Source organism: Phaseolus vulgaris, chromosome 5, assembly GCF_000499845.2.
Source record: "Phaseolus vulgaris cultivar G19833 chromosome 5, P. vulgaris v2.0, whole genome shotgun sequence".
Lineage (NCBI taxonomy): Eukaryota > Viridiplantae > Streptophyta > Magnoliopsida > Fabales > Fabaceae > Phaseolus > Phaseolus vulgaris.
The window spans coordinates 27,618,245-27,637,793 of NC_023755.2; the positions used below are offsets into that span (position 1 = coordinate 27,618,245).

Genomic DNA, 19,549 nt, shown 5'->3' on the forward strand with positions numbered 1-19,549 from the left:
CTATCATTTTACCTTAACAACGAGAAAATAGAATGAAAGTACATAAAATCATAAATCATAATTACCATTCTTAAAGAGAACTCATCATTAGTAATTAATTATATCTAGCTAGATTAAAATTATAAAAGGCATATATATCTTGCAAGATATATCAAACTTTTCCAAAAGTGATGATATGAGGCACTTGAGAGTTTATTCATAAAGTGATTTTGCAGATTTAACTCTACTTCTTTTGTTTTCATTCTTCGACACCTTCTCAATGGACTTCTCGTTAGAGGATACAGCTTTGGCTATTGCTTTCATCTTTCGGACATTTTTTGATCTCTTCATAATTCTTCCTTTCTGCTTCATCTTCCTGTTTTATAAGAGATCAACAGTTAAAAGCTGTTTAGAAGAAGAAAATATTAAAATAGCTGCCACATCATATCCTTTTGCAAATATATGGAAAACATGAAGCAGGTAATCCATATTTGAGGTGTCACAAAGTTAAAGGGATGAAACTCTTTAGTCGGCATAAGACCTCTGCCCATACTTGAGGACATAGGTAACTTAAACATGGCCCGTGTCAAAACAAAAGGGCAAACAGAGCAAAAAGTATCAAAGGAAAAACAATGTTAATAAGTGTTTTAGTGACAATGGTTAAGGAAACAAAAGTAGAATTTATACTCGAAGGTAAAAACAATGTTGATTAGTGCTTTTATGACACTGGTTAAGGAGTAACAATGTAATAAGTCTTTTGATGATACTGGTTAAGGAGAAATAATGTTAACAGGTGCTTTTATTAGTAAAAACGCAAATAATTGCATATTTTTAGTACTTGAAAGCAATTAATAAAATCTATTACATTCTTCTTTACCACTGTCTTTTTAGATATCAAGCAATACTCTCAGAAAATATCTGTCATGTTTTGTTCAACAACATAGACAATCCATCAACTCAGCAAACTGGCATGAAGAATAGAACTTACTTTGTGTTCATTGGAGCCAAACAATCTAATAAATATAATCTCTTGCATATTAAGACAATCCCTACTATTAAAGTTTTGATGTTGACAAACATAATTAAGTTTTGAAGTACTAAGGTCTGCAATGAGGAATTATCATGAATAGAAACTGCAGAGTTAAGCTGAACAAAGCAAGTCACATTCAAATATCTATTAGGTCATATAAGTCAAGCCATCTACAATCTAAGAGCTCATAGGAAGCTTCTATATATAGACAAGCCTTGTAGCACAAGACGTGTTTATCAAGACTAGAAGCTCTACGTGTTGGTAGACTGTCTATAAACAATACAGGTTGACCATCCTATTTTCAAGGTTGATTTTGACAGAAGGAGCATGTTCTATGTTAACAAATGACTTGGTACAACCTTGCACACACAGAAGCATGTTATCTCGTGTCTCAAAACTTACATGCTCCACTATGCAACTGACTTTCTGGAAGAACATGAAAATGGTCGAACACATGCCCACCTAATGTACAGAAAGCTCAAAACCTTCAGAAGAAACACATGCAATGCAAGCTCCAACGGTCATCTCAAAGACAACTATACAAGGAGATGCTCAAGCTCATGCAAGGACCACTACAATATTACCAAAAAATACAAAAGAATCATGTCTAATTCATGATAATTGAGTTAAATGGGTGAACACTAGACTGTCTACCTAGATCTTCTAGTTTAAGAAAGAGCTTTTACTTGTAAATTATTCACTTAGTGAAGTTAGTCTCTTTTTAGGAGTAGTCTTATTTGTAAATCCTCTCTTCTAAGTTGGTCTGGTTTTCATCAAATTCTTTTTTGTAAGTCAAGAGTGACAAAAAGAATACTCATGAAACTCGAGAGTGACTTTGTTTGAAAAAAATACTCTCGAGTTTTTAATCAAAGAAAGAAATTCAGAAAGTTAGCCGAGAGGAGTGACTTGGCGAACTCATGAACTAGAAGTAACAGTTAGAATACTTGTTGTAATAAGTTGATTAGAATGAAACCATTTAAAAGTTACTCAAAAGGAAATTAGACGTAATTCAATTTGATTGAACTAGTATAAACAAGTTTACGATTACTTTTCAATTATACAAGCAGACTATCCAATTTTTGGCTTAACCTCTATGCGAAATTTGTTTAACCCAAACATTTTAATCAACTGGACGATCACCCCTCTGGACCATCTAGTTAAAGTTTTTTTTTTCTAAAGCTTTGGCAAAAAGATTTTATGCTTCATTCAACCCCTATAGAGATAACTTATTATTTCAACGTTACATTAACCAGAGCATTGAAATCACTAACCACATATGATTTATTTTCTAATAGAATACCATTACAAAAGTAATTTACAAATGGCAAAACCAGATGTGTTCTGCTATGTACTAACAATTCACAAGATATTAGGGTATCAGACATCAGCCACACACGCACGAGCACACACACATACATACATATACATATGCATATACATATACTTGGAACTATAATAAACTAAAGGGGGAAGCAGCACATGTTGCCTTATATACCTCTCTTAAAGACGAAGAGAAAAACACAAACACCTTGTGTTTAATACCTTACAGATAAATGTTAAATGCAAGGAACTGCATTGTATGCACTGCTTCACATGAGAAGATACACCAAAACCTACCTATCACGTTCAGAAAGAAAATGGACAATGATCCTTCAGAGCTGACAACTATTACACTTACACCCTCACATGCCCAGCCTATCTTTGTCCACAAACTCTCTAAAATTAAGTATACCCAGTCAATTTTACAGAAAACGAAATTTAAAGGTCCAATGTGCTGTGATTGTAAAAATGAATAAGAGGGAAAACAAGAAGGAATTACCAAGACCATAAAATTCTCCTCTCAGCTTTCTCTCCCTAAGTGGAGAGAACAAACATTGATATTTTCATTTTATTACCTTTTCATTTTATAAATATCCAATGATTCCCTTCTGATATTCTGAAATTTTTCATATCTAATTGTCTAGTATTACTGATTTAACACACAAAACTAAGCTTTTCTTGTAGTGATAATCAACTCAAATAACAAGTGGTAGTAGATAAAATTTCAACCTAACCCACTTAACATAGTAAACACTGTCAACCTTAGAAACAAACAGACACCTCTCTGGCTAAGTAACTTGATTGCATTTATTGTGGGCTAGATAGATCAGATTTGATATTTGTATCTTTCCAAATTCCATATTCCAACTCCAAGGATGATTAAATTTTCCAGTTTTCAAAAATTAGTTTCAAAACCATTCCAGAGCTATCCATCATTCCATCTATAAATTGTAATACATAATATTAAACAATGTCACCTTACAGTCCACCAAGTGGATGCTTTTAAACAGTAATTCTCCAAGAAATTGAAACAATCACTACTAATAATAAGTGCCAAAGGAACACTGAAATTTAAGAAGATGATGGTTTGCTTTGTCCACACAAAACAAAACTTTTTTACCATCAAGACTTTATTTATTAACCAAGTCCAGTACAGAAGCTGTACTGGCTTCATACTAGATAGTATAAACAGTACTAACATACTGTCCATGGTTGAACACAATTATAGAGTACGAAGATGGGTGAGGAAGATCCCAATTTCCAGTTGACCAGCTGCATTACAAAACTGGTGTTACAAAGACATCAGTGTTTGTGAGGTATATTGATAGTGTGATGATTACTTCAATTATCATACCTTATTGACCTCTTATATACATTTAAGTAATGAATATTCCTCATTTTTGTGAATTAGAAAGACGATACAGTCATGTCACTTAGGATTACAATTGGAAGGGATACCACTAACTTTTCCATGTTTTATTTGTAGAGAATTAAGTTTGGAGCAATAGTAAAGGAACTTACTACTGAGGATACTAGCTCAGCATGCGCATCACTTGCTACAAGTGGCACACGAAGAAACAAAAAGCAACCAGTTGGAGATGCACAGTGACGGGATAGGATGTTGAGCAAGAAACCTCGTAAGTACATAATTTGTCATGTCATTTTCACTCAGTGAGTCGTCATTTCACTGACCAAAAATTCTCACTTTATGGATTGAAAATAAAAAAGAAGATTAGGCTATGAAGAGGACAACTTTTGCATTAGATAAAAACAAATTGATTACATGCTCTAACGTGAAAAGAGCTTGGGGAGACTTCCATCTTCAAGCTTCACAATTTCTTGCTTATTTTTGTGCTCCAAAAATGTCTGGCAGTAGCTAATATCCCATTCATTGGGGTTGGATTAATAAGTCTTGACTCCATTTAGTTTCTTTTATATTGAAATATATTATTCTTTTACAACTCTTTTGTTCTTCCTTTATGCTTCATGTGTATGGTTTAATCATCTATGCTTTGTTAAGATTCATTGCATTGGAAAACATTTTAGAAGTTGTAGACCTAGGGTTGAACAATCAAGGGATTTCATATTAGACGTACTATTTGATGTCTTGGCCATTCTAATAACACAACACTTACTTTTATGCAAATTGCGTGTGAAAATAACTAAGAATAAAATTTCTAGATTAAGGAACTAGGGTTGGTAAACTACAATGTGAATGGAAGAGTTATCTTGGAAATTATAATGAAAGTTTGGAAACTATTGTGTCAAGTTAATGAAATCCAACCCAAGTGAAATCTTTATATCATTTTAATCAATTTTTATAAGCTTGCAAATCTTTTAGAAAAACTATAAAAATCTTATTCGATTTGTTGTTTCAATTATAGGATAGTAGTTATTCTCTATGCCTCGATATTGACTTAAACATTTTAAGTCTTAATTAGTAAATATATAAATTTTTCCGACTAGTGCAAATCCCTATCAATAAGACTTGATTTATCAATATACTACTTCAATTGGTACGTTGGCCGAGAAGTTAAAATACTTGACCACACCGCAACTAGAATTGCAAACTGCTACTATGATATTCCCAGTAACCACAATCTAGAACCATGCATTTGAGTGAGTGAGAATAAAGGCCTAAAGGAAGGGCAGTATTCATAGACTAATGTTGCACCAAACAAATGTTATGCCAGGACTCAATTGCAAAAATCTATGAGGCAGACATCGGACATGACACTATCACAGACACCAGGACATCACTATAATCCAACAATATAGGATAAGGCAATACTGCTAATATATATAATCAATGAGACAAAAATCTCAATTCAGAATTAAGATTTATAAAATTCATACCATAAAAAAGAACTTTGTTACATTCCCTTGATAACATCTTTTGGAATGGAATTGTAAATAAGAAACATGTATCTTAATAGTTAAAACAACTACTTAAGTTTTATACAAACAAACTTAAAAAAATGAGTCATGCATTATTTATAACATATATTGTTTCCTTTTAATTTCTTTACTACTTTCATAGTATAGTATTGTCTAGGAAGCGTTTCAGCCAAGAATAAGTGTCAACTTACTTTCCTTACTCATGTTTAAGCTGTGTCAAAGAGATTTCTAAGTGTCAAAGAGGAGTCTGAGTTAAAATAGAATTATAATTGTGAAAGTGCAGGTCCAAATAGTCTCCAAAAGGACACATCCATCACATTATTCTACAGAGTTCGGTACTCCTAGGCAATAATTTCGGAAAAATGCTGACAACATTCACAGGTACCCATGACCAAGCATTAAGGCTCACATGTATAACAAATCATGAATGTGTTAATATTAACAGCTGATTTTTTTCGTCAATGATCAAGATTACTTAATTTACCTCTGCTTACTCTAGAGACATAAATCCAAAAAACAGATAATTATTAACCTCTCTACAAGGCAGTAAAGTAAAAATCGCTATCTATCTCTCATCACCAACACAGCAAGTAGTTACTTACATATTGGTAGCACCAGAAACCGCGTTTTGAACTCCTGATTCTGATGTATCCATTGCTGCAAGTAAACAAATCTCAATTTAAACCACACCAAGAAAGTAGAAACCAAAAATTAAAATTAAAGCAAAAAAAAAACGGTTTAAAAGTGATAATATTTGTGAAACAGGATTTAAGTTCCAGAGAAAGATTAAAAAATTAAAATTTCGACAAATTTCATTGCTTATTGCAACCAAAAGCATAGAAAGTAAAAGGGGACAGGAACGGGGGTGAAGCAAGTACCTTGAGATTGTTCCGAAACGGATGCGTCGGTGGTATCCATTGAAACGACGCCGTCCCTCTTCTTCTTATTCCTATTTTTCGCCATGGTTGCTGGGAAGAGGAGGCGACGGCGGAGCAGAGAAAGTGCAGTGCGGTTTGTTCTACGTTTCCTATTGAGTTAAAAGGTAATTTTGAAAAAATATATTTGTTATCTATATAATCAATAAATAAAAAAGTATATAATAGTATCTCATTTATTAGATCCATTTTATTTGTTATCCGCATTTTTTATTCTTTTATTTTTATATAATTAAATATAAAATTTAATCAAATTAAATAATATATTATTATTTATGTTAATTTTTTATTATTTATGTTTATGTTTATTTTTAATTAAATATATTTAAAATAAGATAAATAAAAAAGATAAAATATTAAGAAAATTAGCCATACACAATTTCAGAATCTCAATATTAAAGTTTTTTAAGCATTAAGGAGACGCAAGAACAACAATACAGTTTCAGAATCTCAAAATTAGGATTCTGAAGACATTAACATGTTTTTATATTATTTCTCTCTCAGTTCTCTTATATATCACTTTTTGGAGACATATGTTTTTATATTATTTCTCTTTTAAAGTTTTTTTATATATCACTCTTTTGCCTAAAAAAGAGTAATCCCATAAATCCACATTTCACCCCTCACTCTCCACTCTTCCCTAATAAAAGGCACTAATCTCTCCACTTTCCTGTCATGAGAACAAATAAAATAAAATTTTAAAATTAAGTGAGAACAAATAAAATATTTTATCCAAATGATACTAAAAAAATGGATCTTTAACAATAAAAGATTTTCATCTATGACATCAAAATATATTATTTTTTTTAAAATAATATTAATTATTTTTTTCAAAATAATATTAATTATTTATTTTAAAACATTAATAATCAACATCCTTTTTAACACTACCTTAATAATCAGCACCCTTTTTCTATAAAATCCCAAACTAACAGCGAATAAAAAAAATAAAAAAACAAATAATAAACTTGTATCTATTGATTTTATTTTATTTTGTTAAATTCTTTTTGTTTTAAAAAAATTAAAATCTACTAACCGTTTCTATTATTACACAACAATTAAATATACACAATTTTATATTACAGAAATATTGAACAAAAACAATTTAAAAAATAATGATCCTATTAGAACTCAAATCAACTCAAAGATAATGGTATTTTTAAAAAAAGGTTGGTATAGTTACGGAAAAGGAGAGAGAGACGTAAATAATAAATTATTATAAAAGAACGAAAAAAAAAGAAAGATAAAAAGGGAAGAGGAGAGAAAGACTAAATAATAAATTATTATAGAAGAACCAACAGAAAGAAAAAAAGATAGAAAAGGAAAAGAAGAGAGAAACGTAAATAATAAATTATTATAGAAGAACATTATTATAGAAGAACCAACCGGAAAAAAAAAAAGGGGAAGAGGAGACAAAGATGTAAATAATAAATTATTATAAAAGAAAAAAAAATAAAAAGGGTAGTTGTTATGGCATTAGTAAGCGGCAATAGCGTGCACCGATTGGAATGGAGTAGCGTGCACCAATGATCGAGTCACGGAGTTGCGCCTGTCTCCCTTCCAATTAGGTGTCTGACTCAGTGATGGTACCTCTGAATTGCATATGTTAAGCCTTTTTTCCAATAACTCCATCGGAACCATTCTTCGTCTTCGTGACTCTCCGTTAAGAGGAAACATACTAACAAAAAGAAGGAACATATAGAAGAACATTTTTCTTTCTTTCGCCTTCTTCTTATTCTCCAAAAGTAAAAGTAATAATTTCTTCTGAGAAGGTTGAGTGTTAGTGACTTAAAATAAGGAGTTAAAGGGGAGTACTATTAAAGGACTTAAAATAAGGAGTTAACAGTTAAAGGGGAATCGTGGAGGTTAACCAAATGAGTGGAGAGTTAAAATATTTATGAAAGAAGTTAAAAAGAAGATGTTACATTTCAAAATTGTTGCCACTACTTTGGTCACTACTAATATTTGTTTCTCTCTCATAATTTTAAAATAAATCATATCTTTCAATTCAAAACCGATAATTTATTTCAAATATTTTTAAAAAGTAGAAAATGACGCAATAACAAAAATAATGAAATAAAACCAAATATTAATCAAGGATAAAATAGGAAAAAAATTGAGAGCAGTTAAATAGGGAATCCCTTTATATATAGGTATAGATAACATAATATTATTCTATATTTATTTTTAAATGTAGGTTTTTCAAATTTAATACTTTATAAATATTCAATGTTAATCCATAATACGAGCACACTCTTTCCCAATATCAATTATACAAATTTACAAAAGCAATCTTTCATATCATTGGTTGGTTTTAATTTGATTTTTATCCGTCAAAGATCTAATTTATTCATATCATTTTTAATATTTGCTTCATTTGATACCCTTTATTATTAAAAAAAATAAAATTATCTATGCATACAACTTTTGTGTTCAATTTTTTCTTACATGATTCCACGATTCTTAAAATTAATCCTAAATTTTACACTAGATGCATGTTTAGAATAAAAAAATTTGAACCGTGATGTTAAATTTATCTGAACTCAATTACATTTATATAGATTAAAATGAGTTATTAGATTGTGATCTTGCAGGTGACTTGATCGTTGAAGGTCTCGCCACGTCAAAATCCGTCTTCTGCAAATACGTTCCAATTAGTCCGAGTGAACCTGCGAAAACACTACAAACGGCGCCTCTAGTGACCGATTGCACTCCGACGCTCAAGTCAGTCAAACAAGACCACCAAAGAATCATGTACTCTGAATCTCAGTGAGACTCGTGCACTCTGTGATTCTTTCTCTCCTCTCTGTGCGAAAAATACTCACTTGTCAGTATGAAAACGTACCCTCGCAATGAGCGTGGAATGCCTTTATATACCCTGCCGCGCGCCCAAGTTATTCGTGTACGAAGTAACTTAGCGTGTTTCATTCATTGGGTGTCTCAGGCAGCCTCAGCGTGAGTACCAGGTGCGACTTGGACAAGCGCGCATACCAAGCATCACCTAACGCGTGAACGATCACCCCCGTTTTGCCCCATGCACGTTATGGGCTAAGAGAGCACCAATCACCGACCGACTGCTAGCTCCCTTAGACCACTCTCATGCATGGTACTGCAAAGCGCCTAACCTCTCTGATCTCTGATACTCTGCCACACAAGACTCGTATGCAACGCTCTTGCCGGGAATCCCTTCTCGTTCCTAGCTTAACTGCGTGTGATACGACGACCGATCGCCCTCTGATCACCGATCTCCGCCTGATCATCGATCACCCTCCAGGTGACCCTCTTCAAGGCACATCAGCTTCCTCGGCCCACATGGCCCACTAAGAACGGCCCACGTGGCCATCAGTCGTTGACGTCACCCTAGACCGATGACCGACCGGATCACATGCCCCCCAGTCTCGAGCTGCGCACCTGTTCTCAGCAAAGAGACTAAGTGCTCGTTCTCGGTGGCCACGTGGCAAGTGACGCCATGTCACGTGCCACATCACGTGTTGTGCTTTAAGTGACGTTACGCTTTCCTTCCCTAATCTTGCGACACGTGTGCGCATCAATGGCTAACGTGAAACGTCGTTTGCAGTTCCCTTATTCAAAAACTTACACGCCTCTACTGTTTCATTATCTTCCCCAACACGTTTCTCTGCAACTCTCGAACCCTCCTTCTGCGATTCATCTTCTCCATTCCCAGGCTTCCAGAAATCGTTCGCGATCACAAAAAGGTACTCCCTTTCTTCATATATGGCGTATTTGAATATTTTCTACCGATTGCATTGCTCAAAAACCGCATCGTGCATGCATCATGGGTCACTTTTTCCTCTTCTACACTGTACCGAGACCCCTTCTGGTTTTTCTATGTTCCGCTTCTACTTCCTCTTCATCGCCGTCATTTCTCTACCCCTTCGAACCATAGCATTTGCTCCCTTCGTCTTTTTCTAGTTTTTTATTGATTCCTCACATTTTTCCTTCTCCATTGTAGTTACGGACAATGGCTCGCACAAAAACCACCGTGCGTCTTGCCTCATCTTCTGGTGCACAGCCTTCCGCCAGTGCACCTTCATCGCCCTCGACGAGCGCAACTCCCTCGGCGAGTACGCAACCCAGGGCGACGCTCCCTCCACAAGGCTACGCGCAAGCGTACAAGTGGGCTCCCCTCCACCTACTCGCCGAAACATCCAACCAACTCCCAGCCGATCACCTCGCCACCTTGCTGAAGGGTGCTGCAGATGAGCCTTTATGCGCCATCGACAGGGAGGACGACCGAAACCTGGGCGTGCGCATCCCCCCCAAGGCATGCCCATTTGCGTAGATGACAGGGCCACCAACGGGGTGCCCTTTACTTTCATCTACTTAGTAACCTTTAAGAGGCTGCGCCTCCGCCTTCCCTTCACCTTCTTCGTGAAGGAACTCCTTACTGAGCTAAACGTCGCCCCTTGCCAACTCCATCCGAATGCTTGGGGCTTCATCCGGGCGTTTGAAATCTTATGCAACCATTTTGGGCACCCTCCATCGACCGACGTCTTCCTCTACTTCTTCGAGGCTAAGAACCCGGGTGATGGGTCGTGGGTCAGCTTAAATGGAGTGACAGGGAGGGTGATCTTGGGTTTGTACCAGCAGTCCTTCAAGGATTGGAAAGGAAGATTCTACATGATCACCTCCAACAGACACAGCCCCGCCCTTCTCGAGGGCTTTCCTCTCTACTGGGTCCCTAAAGTGGAGTTTAGGAAACCCCGAGGCTTGGAGACCATGGCCCCATACGAGCGCGAGCTGTGCGGCCTCCTCTCAAGCTTGGGCGCCAAATTTGGTTCTTCCACCCTTATTAAGCACGAGTTCGATGCTGAAAAGCTCGAAAAATACATCGGTTTGTCTCCTCTTTTCCTCTTCTACTTGCCCCTCTTCAACTTCGCTCTTTCCCAACATGCCCCTCATGCATGCATTTGCTAACTACCTTTCTGTGCTTCGATTGCTTTCTTGAGCCTTGGTATGCTAACCCTTTATTATGTCGTATTGATGCAGATATGACTTCTGATAAGGAAAGGCGGCAAAGGTTGCTTGCTCTAGCCAGGAGTCGACGGGCTGCTGAGGCACCTTCTGAAGGGGAGGCGATCGTCGAACCTATTCGCGCTTCCCCCATCTCGGTCGCGCCAGCTGAAGGGCGTGAGATCAAGGGTGACAAGAAGAGAAAACGGTTGGTGAAGGCCCCCACCACTGTTATAACTGTTGAAGAGGAGAGCTCTGGATCCCCCTTGGTCCAACGAAAAGGGAGGGAAACCGAGGGCCCTGAGGGTGATGTCAACCCGATCCCTCATGCACAGGCCTCCCCTAAGCGCCCTCCATCACCAGCCCCCCTTTCCTTCCCACCCCCAGCAAAGTCACCCCCACCGACTCAAGCAGTTGGGAGCGGGGTCGCGCGCTCGGAGGGAACACCTCGCCCCCTGCCATCACCGCGCCAAGAGTTCCTTCCAAGCAATGGGCCCCAACTCCGAGGGGCTCCCCAAGGTTCTCCGCCTGACCAAACAACTGCTCCAGAATCAAGAGCTGGTCAAGTGGAGCTCCAGCGAGGTGGGCCTCCATCTGGCCCGCCAGATGGTGCCTTCTTTGGAATTCTCCACGCAACATCGCCGCCTCGAAAAGCTAGAGGGCGAGGTAAAGGAGCTGTTTGGCCAACAGGAGTCACTGCAAAGTGATTATGAGGCTTTGCAAGACACCAATGGCATGCTGAAAGACATGCTGGAGGAAACCAAATTGGCGCGTGTCCAACAAGTCCAAGAGACCATAAAAACTGAGATGCTGATGGGGGATGTTGTTGTCGCCCTTGATTCCGAGCTGCTGGAGACCACTGGTAAGGCCATCCAACTCGAGGCTGAGAACGTCTATATGCGCCAACAGAATGCAAATTTGGCGGAGGCTCTCGCCGCGAGCGATCAGAAGCTTAAAGAAGCCGAGTTGGCCATTGCCACCCTGACCACCGAGAAGGTTGTGCTTGAGACCGACAAGGCTGGGTTCGAGGCCGAGAAGGCCAAGCTATGGGAAGAGGCGGCCGACACCTTCGCTGAGGGTTTTGACTTCTCTCTCGAGCAACTCAAGTGTGCCTTCCCAGAGGTCGATCATTCCCAACTATCTATAGAATTTGAGGTGGTGGACGGCAAGGTCGTTCGTCCCTGATCACCTGCTGTTTTACTTTCTCTTTTCTTCAAACTTTCTAATGTAAAGGACTTTTTACTGCATATATTCAATGCCTTCTTTCTTCCTTCTGCGGGGTATCTTTTTCGTCTCTTGCTATGTATGTTTATAGCTGTTTACTTAGCGCGATTTCCCTCATACTTTCCACTTCTGTCTTTAATCGCTTCTAACAACGCTCGACGACTGTTCTTGGCTTGGGCTTGCCCGCTTAGGTCTATCGCGTAGGAACTTCTTCTAAAACTTCTTAAGAAATGCTCCGTTCGCCGATAGCCGACCAGGGACCGGTCATCCTGCTCCCTTTCCCTCCTTATACCTTTCTGGATTTCTCGTCGCTCCAGCGCTAAATGCATAGAGGACTTCCACACCGATCGATCTAGGATGATGCCTTGCTTTGGGAGGAAGAGTGTTTCTCGACAAACCCTCTTGCCTGCCCCAAGGCCATCGACCCTTGGAACTTCGGGTGGTACTCCCACCTTCTCACTCCTTGGGTGAGAAGGGGTTTGACTAAGAGTTCTACCGAGCCAATATTGACGCTATGCCACTTGGGTAAAGGCGTTTCTCGAATCCTTCCTTTCCCTTCTTTGGGCTTACTAGCGCCCCTGGCGTTTCGAACCTTAGTTGCCTGCACTCACACCTGAGGTGAGGAGGACCTTGAACCGGTTGCCTACCCTTGCGCCTGGGGCGAGGAAGGCCTAACCGATCACCTGCGCTCGCGCCTGGGGCGAGGAGGATTTCAAATTCAAAAACTTGCAAACTTTATACTGATAACCTCGTTTTATTCCTGGGAAAAGGGCTTCCCCTTGAACTTGTTCACATTGTTTGCCCTGGCGCGAAAGCGCGGCTTCACTACAATATTTTAACTAAAGTAGAGTTTTAAGTGCGAGGCGTTCCATGTCCGGGGGATCGCCCCTCCATCCAAGGTCTCCAGCCGATAAGCGCCGTTCTCCAACGCCTCCACTACTCTGAACGGGCCGGTCCACTTAGGAGACAACTTATTTTCTATCTCGTGCTGATGCGCTTTCCTCATCACCAGATTTCCCTCCTGGAACTGCCTCTGCCTCACCTTGGAGTTGTGCCTTCGCTCCACCCTTCTCTTTACAGCTTCAGCGCTGACCCTGGCTTCTTCTCGTATCTCGTCCAAAAGGTCTAGGTTCACCTTTCTCTCCTCGTTGGACTTCTCGGCCACGAAATTCAGAAATCTTGGTGAATTTTCTTGTATCTCCACGGGAATCATAGCGTCTGACCCATAGACGAAGCTGAAAGGTGTCTCATGGGTGCTAGATTGCGGAGTGGTGTGATAGGCCCATACGATCCTGGGAACTTCTTTCGCTCATGTTCCTTTGGCCTTTTATATCCTTCTCTTCAGCCCTCTGAGCAGCACTCGGTTGGCCGATTCCACCTGCCCGTTTGTTTGAGGGTGTTCTACCGAGGCAAACACCTGCTGTATTCCCACCTCCTCGCATAGGTTCCTCAGCTGATGACTCGTAAACTGGGTGCCATTGTCGGAAACCAGACGCTTAGGCACTCCGAAACGGCACACGACATTTTTCCACACGAACTGTTGAACCTTGTGAGCGGTGATCTGCGCGACCGGCTCTGCCTCCACCCACTTTGTGAAATACTTGATGGCGACGATCAGAAACTTCATCTGCCTGATCGCCAGGGGGAAAGGTCCCAAGATGTCGATTCCCCACGTGTGAAATGGCCAGGGGCTGTGAATCGACCTCAGTTCTTCGGGGGCACCTTGTGCCAATCTGCATGTTGTTGGCATTGCTTGCATCGTTGAGCATAACCCACACAATCTTCCCTCAGCGTTGGCCAGTAGTACCCTGCACAGAGAACTCTACCCGCCAAGGCGCGACCACTGACGTGGCTCCCACATATTCCCTCGTGGAGCTCTGACATAAGCCTCGTGCACTGCTCCCCGTGCATGCATACTATCACCGGATGGGTGAACCCGAACCTGAAGAGGTCCCCATCGATGAGAGTGAATTTGCTCGAGCTTTTCTTTATCCTCTTTGCCTCCGCTGGCTCCAGCGGAAGCACCCCATCTGCCAAATACCGCTGGTATGGTGTTAACCACGTGTCAGCCCTTCCAGCGGTGTCAATCTCCATCACTTCGTTGGATCTCGTCGGTTGCGCTCTCACTCTCGGTGCTCTCAAGGTTTCCTGGGTGAGAGACCGATGACCGACCGCAGCACGCTCGTACGACTCGCACACCTGCAGCACCTGGTTGTCTGTTACGAACGCGCGAGGTACCTTCAACGTCTCCTGGATGACGGTCCTCTGCCTTCCCCCTTTGCCCGAGCTGGCTAGCTTGGCGAGCAAGTCGGCTCTGGCATTTTGTTTTCTTGGCACATGGATCAGCTCAAATGCTGTAAAGGACCCCTTCAAGGTGTGCACATACTCGAGGTATGCAGCCATCTGTGGGTCCTTGGCCTGGAACTCTCCTGTCACCTGCCCGGTAACCAACAGGGAATCGGTTTTGGCCATTAATCTTCTCGCTCCCATCTCCTTTGCCAGCAGCATACCGGCGATCAGGGCCTCGTACTCCGCCTGGTTGTTGTTGGCTTTGAAGGCGAAACGCAGGGACTGCTCGATCAGCACCCCATTCGGGTTTTCCAGGATGACCCCCGCGCCACTTCCCTGTTGGTTTGAGGATCCATCCACCGATAAGACCCATCGGAAAACCGAGTCTTCCGGTGGTGCGACGCCCGATGACAACTCAACGACGAAATCCGCAAACACCTGCCCCTTGACCGGTCCTCGGGGCTCGTATCTGATATCGAACTCAGATAATTCTACGACCCACTTTACCATTCTTCCGGCTACATTTGGCTTTTTCAGCACCTTCTGGATGGGGAGATCAGTCATCACTACAACCGTGAAGCTGTGAAAGTAGTGACGCAGCCTCCTTGCCGAGAACACCACCGCCAGAGCTGCTTTTTTCAGAGCCTAATATTTTACTTCAAGGCCTTGCAGCACCTTGCTTACGAAATAAATAGGTCTCTGGACCTGGTCCTGCTCTTGGACCAGAACCGAACTAACCGCCCTCTCTATTACAGCAAAGTATAAACGAAGAGGGGCGCCCGCCTGTGGCTTGCACAGCACCGGCGGGCTTGCCAAATATTCTTTAAGCTTAACGAATGCCTCCTCACATTCTTCGGTCCAAACGAACCTGTTGTTCCGCTTGAGACATTGGAAGTAAGGATGGCCCTTCTCCCCTCCAGCGGACATGAATCGCGACAATGCTGCCAGCCGACCGGTGAGTTGTTGCACCTCCTTCACCGACGCTGGGCTCCTCATTGCCATGATCGCCGCACACTTCTCGGGATTCGCCTTAATCCCTCGTTCTGTTAAGAGGAAGCCTAGAAACTTCCCCGCTTCCACACCAAAAATACATTTCTCTGGGTTGAGCTTCAACCCGTACTTGGCGATTGTTGTGAAAAGTTCCTCCAGATCAGCGACATGTTCCTCCTTCCCTCGCGAGGTGACCACCATGTCATCAACATAAGCATGCACGTTCCTTCCCAGCATCGGCGAGAGTACTCTATCCATCAACCTCTGATAGGTGGCCCCCGCATTCTTCAACCCGAACGACATTACCTTATATTAGTAGCAAGATCGCTCGGTCATGAACGCGGTCTTGCACTCGTCCGACGGGTGCATCCTGATCTGGTTGTAGCCCGAAAAAGCATCCAAGAAACTCATCAGCTGGCATCCTGACGCACTATCCACCAAGGCGTCAATGCTAGGCAGGGGATAGGAGTCCTTGGGGCATGCTTTGTTGAGGTCGGTGAAATCCACGCACATTCTCCACTTGTCGTTTGACTTCTTCACCAGCACCACATTGGCCAGCCATTCTGGGTATTGGATTTCCCTGATATGCCCTGCGGCCAAGAGTTTGTGGGTTTCCTCGTGGATCACCTGCCTCCTTTTCTCATTGAACTTCCTCCTCCTTTGGCGCACTGGTCGGACCTGAGGGTCCATAGCGAGGCGATGGCAGAGGAAGTCCGGGTCAATACCCGACATGTCTGAGGATGACCATGCGAATGCGCCCATGTTCTTCTCAATCACCCCGGAGATCTGTCGTCGCGTGTCTTCGCTGAGCGGTCCTCCCAGCTTGAACCTTCTTCCCCCGATCTCCGCCTCCACCCACCCCTCAGTCGGGTGGGGTCTTCTCTCTCTGGCGATGACCGCCCTCGCAATCCCAGACTCGCGAGGCGCGATCTCTCTCGCCCTCTCGGCTTCATCCTGGGCACTTCCCGAGCCCCCAAGCATTGCTTCTTCCATCTCCACGTCGTCGTGCGTGCCTCTTACCAACGTCACGACTTCCGCTCTTCCTTCGTCCAACCTTGGTGGCGGCGTCGCGGTAACATGGCACACGCTTCTCCGTTGCTTGAGACTGTTTTCGTAGCAGCGGCGGGCTTCCTTTTGGTCCGATTTTATGGTAATCACTACCCCCACCATCGAAGGCATCTTTAGCTTCATGTGCCTTGTCGATGGTATGGTTCCTAACCTGTTGAGCGTCGGTCTTCCCAACAGTATGTTGTAAGCGGACGGAGCATTGACCACCAAGTACTTAATTTTCTCAGTGCGGGCTGTGGCACCATCCGTGAATGTGGTCCTCAGCTCCACATAGCCCCGCACCTCTACCTGGTCCCCTGCGAAACCATACCAACACTCCGGGTATGGCTTCAGATGGTCAGGGGACAGCTGCAGCTTGCTGAACGTCAACCAGAACATCACGTCTGCCGAGCTTCCCTGGTCCACGAGGACCCTGTGCACCTTCCTCCCTGCCGTGACAAGGGAGATAACTATTGGGTCGTTGTCGTGAGGCACAACGTCCCGGAGATCGGCTTTGGTAAAGACGATGTCAACGTCGGGGGAGTGATCCTCCTCCGCCGAGTCGACTGCCATCACCGACCGCGCGTACTTCTTTCTCTGAGAGGTCGTACATCCTCCCCCAAAGAAACCTCCCGCGATCGTGTGCACCTGTTAGGGTTTAGGGTTTAGGGGCCCCGATGCCTGGTCACCTTGCGCCTCTCGCAAGTAATCGCTCAGAAAACCACTTTTCACCAACTCCGCGAGTTGGTGTCCCAACGCCAAGCACGTGCGGAGTGGGTGGCCATAAGGCTGATGGTACTCACACCATACGTCTTTCTTTCGCCCCAGCACCCTGTCGGTCTTCTCCGGTACTCACAGCCTTGCTGCTATGGCTGGAATTGCGATCAGCTCTGCCAGCTCCACCACAAAATCAAACCTGGGGGGTGCGTTGCTCTCCCTCGTGCGCCCCCCATTCTGGTCCCTTTGAGGCTCGTAAGGGCGAGGTTTTCCCTGAGCCCTCTTTCCCTCTTTGGCCTCGTGCACCCTCATCGGCTGCTGAGTCCTGCTCGGTCCTGCGCGCGACTTGTTAGGGATCGCGCTTTCCCTTTTCTCAGAAACCGCTGTTTCTGCAGTGATGTGCGCCACAACACGACGCCTAATCTCCGCGAAAGTGCTGGGGCGATGCCTGATCAGAGATTCACTAAAAGGGCCTGCAAGAACCCCTTTCTTGAACGCGTGCACCAGCATATCTTCATCTTTGCTGGGCAGCCTCACCACCTGCGCCCCAAAACGGCTAAGGTAATCCCGGAGGGACTCACCTTGGTTCTGGCGCACATCGAAGAGATCGTACGACACCACTGGGGGTGCCCTGTTCACGATATACTGCTCCATGAACAGCTTTGAGAATTGTTGAAACAAAGTGATGTGGCCGTCTGGCAGGCTCACGAACCACTCTAGCGCAATCCCGCTCAGGGTGCTCATGAATAGCTTGTAGTATACGGCATCTGAGCCTCCAGAAAGCATCATCTGGGTGTGGAACGCTGTCAGGTGCGCTTCTGGATCCTCTACCCCCGTGAACGAGGCCTTCACCCCCACCAAGCCTGGTGGCACCACTGCACCCATTATTTCAGATGAGAATGGCATGGGGAAGGTCCTGGGGGGAGATGGTGGTGGCGCCACTCCTTCCTCCGCCACCCTCTCTTTCTGCGCCTGTAAAGACTTGCGCAGTTCTTCGTTAACCCGGTTCAAATCTTCGTTCCTGCCTTGCGATGCAGCCAAGTCCGCTTGCATCCTTTCTTGCGCCATTCTTGATGCCGCCACATCGTCTTGTAGCGCGCGCATTATCTCCAAGACTTGCGCCATCGTCACAGCTCCTTCTTCGACGGATGGCACGAGTGAAGTTTGCCTTGTCTTCCTCATTCTTGTAGCAAAGAATCTCAAGAACACACGAAATCTGGCAGCACATTGGATGGGATCACAATTTCACACGGGCCCCACGGTGGGCGCCAAATGATCTTGCAGGTGACTTGATCGTTGAAGGTCTCGCCACGTCAAAATCCGTCTTCCGCAAATACATTCCAATTAGTCCGAGCAAACCTGCGAAAACACTACAAACGGCGCCTCTAGCGGCCGATTGCACTTCGATGCTCAAGTCAGTCAAACAAGACCACCAAAGAATCGTGTACTCTGAATCTCAGTGAGACTCGTGCACTCTGTGATTCTTTCTCTCCTCTCTGTGCGAAAACTAGTCACTTGTCAGTATGAAAACGTACCCTCGCAATGAGCGTGGAATGCCTTTATATACCCTGCCGCGCGCCCAAGTTATTCGTGTATGAAGTAACTTAGCGTGTTTCATTCATTGGGCGTCTCAGGCAGCCTCAGCGTGAGTACCAGGTGCGACTTGGACAAGCGCGCATACCAGGCATCACCTAACGCGTGAACGATCACCCCCGTTTTGCCCCATGCACGTTATGGGCTAAGAGAGCACCAATCACCGACCGACTGCTAGCTCCCTTAGACCACTCTCATGCATGGTACTGCAAAGCGCCTAACCTCTCTGATCTCTGATACTCTGCCACACAAGACTCGTATGCAACGCTCTTGCCGGGAATCCCTTCTCGTTCCTAGCTTAACTGTGTGTGATACGACGACCGATCGCCCTCTGATCACCGATCTCCGCCCGATCATCGTTCACCCTCCAGGTGACCCTCTTCAAGGCACATCAGCTTCCCCGGCCCACATGGCCCACTAAGAACGGCCCACGTGGCCATCAGTCGCTGACGTCACCCTAGACCGATGACCGACCGGATCATTGGTTGAATTTGATTAGTATTCCTAATTAAAATTAGGTTGGTTAAAAAGTTTTAAAAACTAGGTGAACTTT

The 19,549-nt window shown here is 43.3% G+C and overlaps 3 protein-coding genes across 3 annotated transcripts; all 3 read right to left on the minus strand.

Moving 5' to 3' along the window:
* Positions 1 to 28: 28 nt before the first annotated feature.
* On the minus strand, positions 29 to 6,309 carry LOC137835364 (uncharacterized). Its single transcript, XM_068643837.1, has 3 exons — positions 6,106 to 6,309; positions 5,830 to 5,884; positions 29 to 355 (listed from the first exon to the last, which is right to left on the minus strand). The coding sequence occupies exons 1-3, from the start codon at positions 6,188 to 6,190 to the stop codon at positions 193 to 195; spliced, it is 303 nt and encodes a 100-aa protein (XP_068499938.1). The 5' UTR covers positions 6,191 to 6,309; the 3' UTR covers positions 29 to 192.
* Positions 6,310 to 15,951: 9,642 nt separating this feature from the next.
* LOC137834234 (uncharacterized) lies at positions 15,952 to 17,259 on the minus strand. Its single transcript, XM_068642296.1, has one exon. The coding sequence runs from the start codon at positions 17,257 to 17,259 to the stop codon at positions 15,952 to 15,954; it is 1,308 nt and encodes a 435-aa protein (XP_068498397.1).
* Positions 17,260 to 17,538: 279 nt separating this feature from the next.
* On the minus strand, positions 17,539 to 18,528 carry LOC137834235 (uncharacterized). Its single transcript, XM_068642297.1, has one exon. It carries the CDS (start codon positions 18,526 to 18,528, stop codon positions 17,539 to 17,541), a length of 990 nt encoding a protein of 329 aa, XP_068498398.1.
* Positions 18,529 to 19,549: the final 1,021 nt, after the last annotated feature.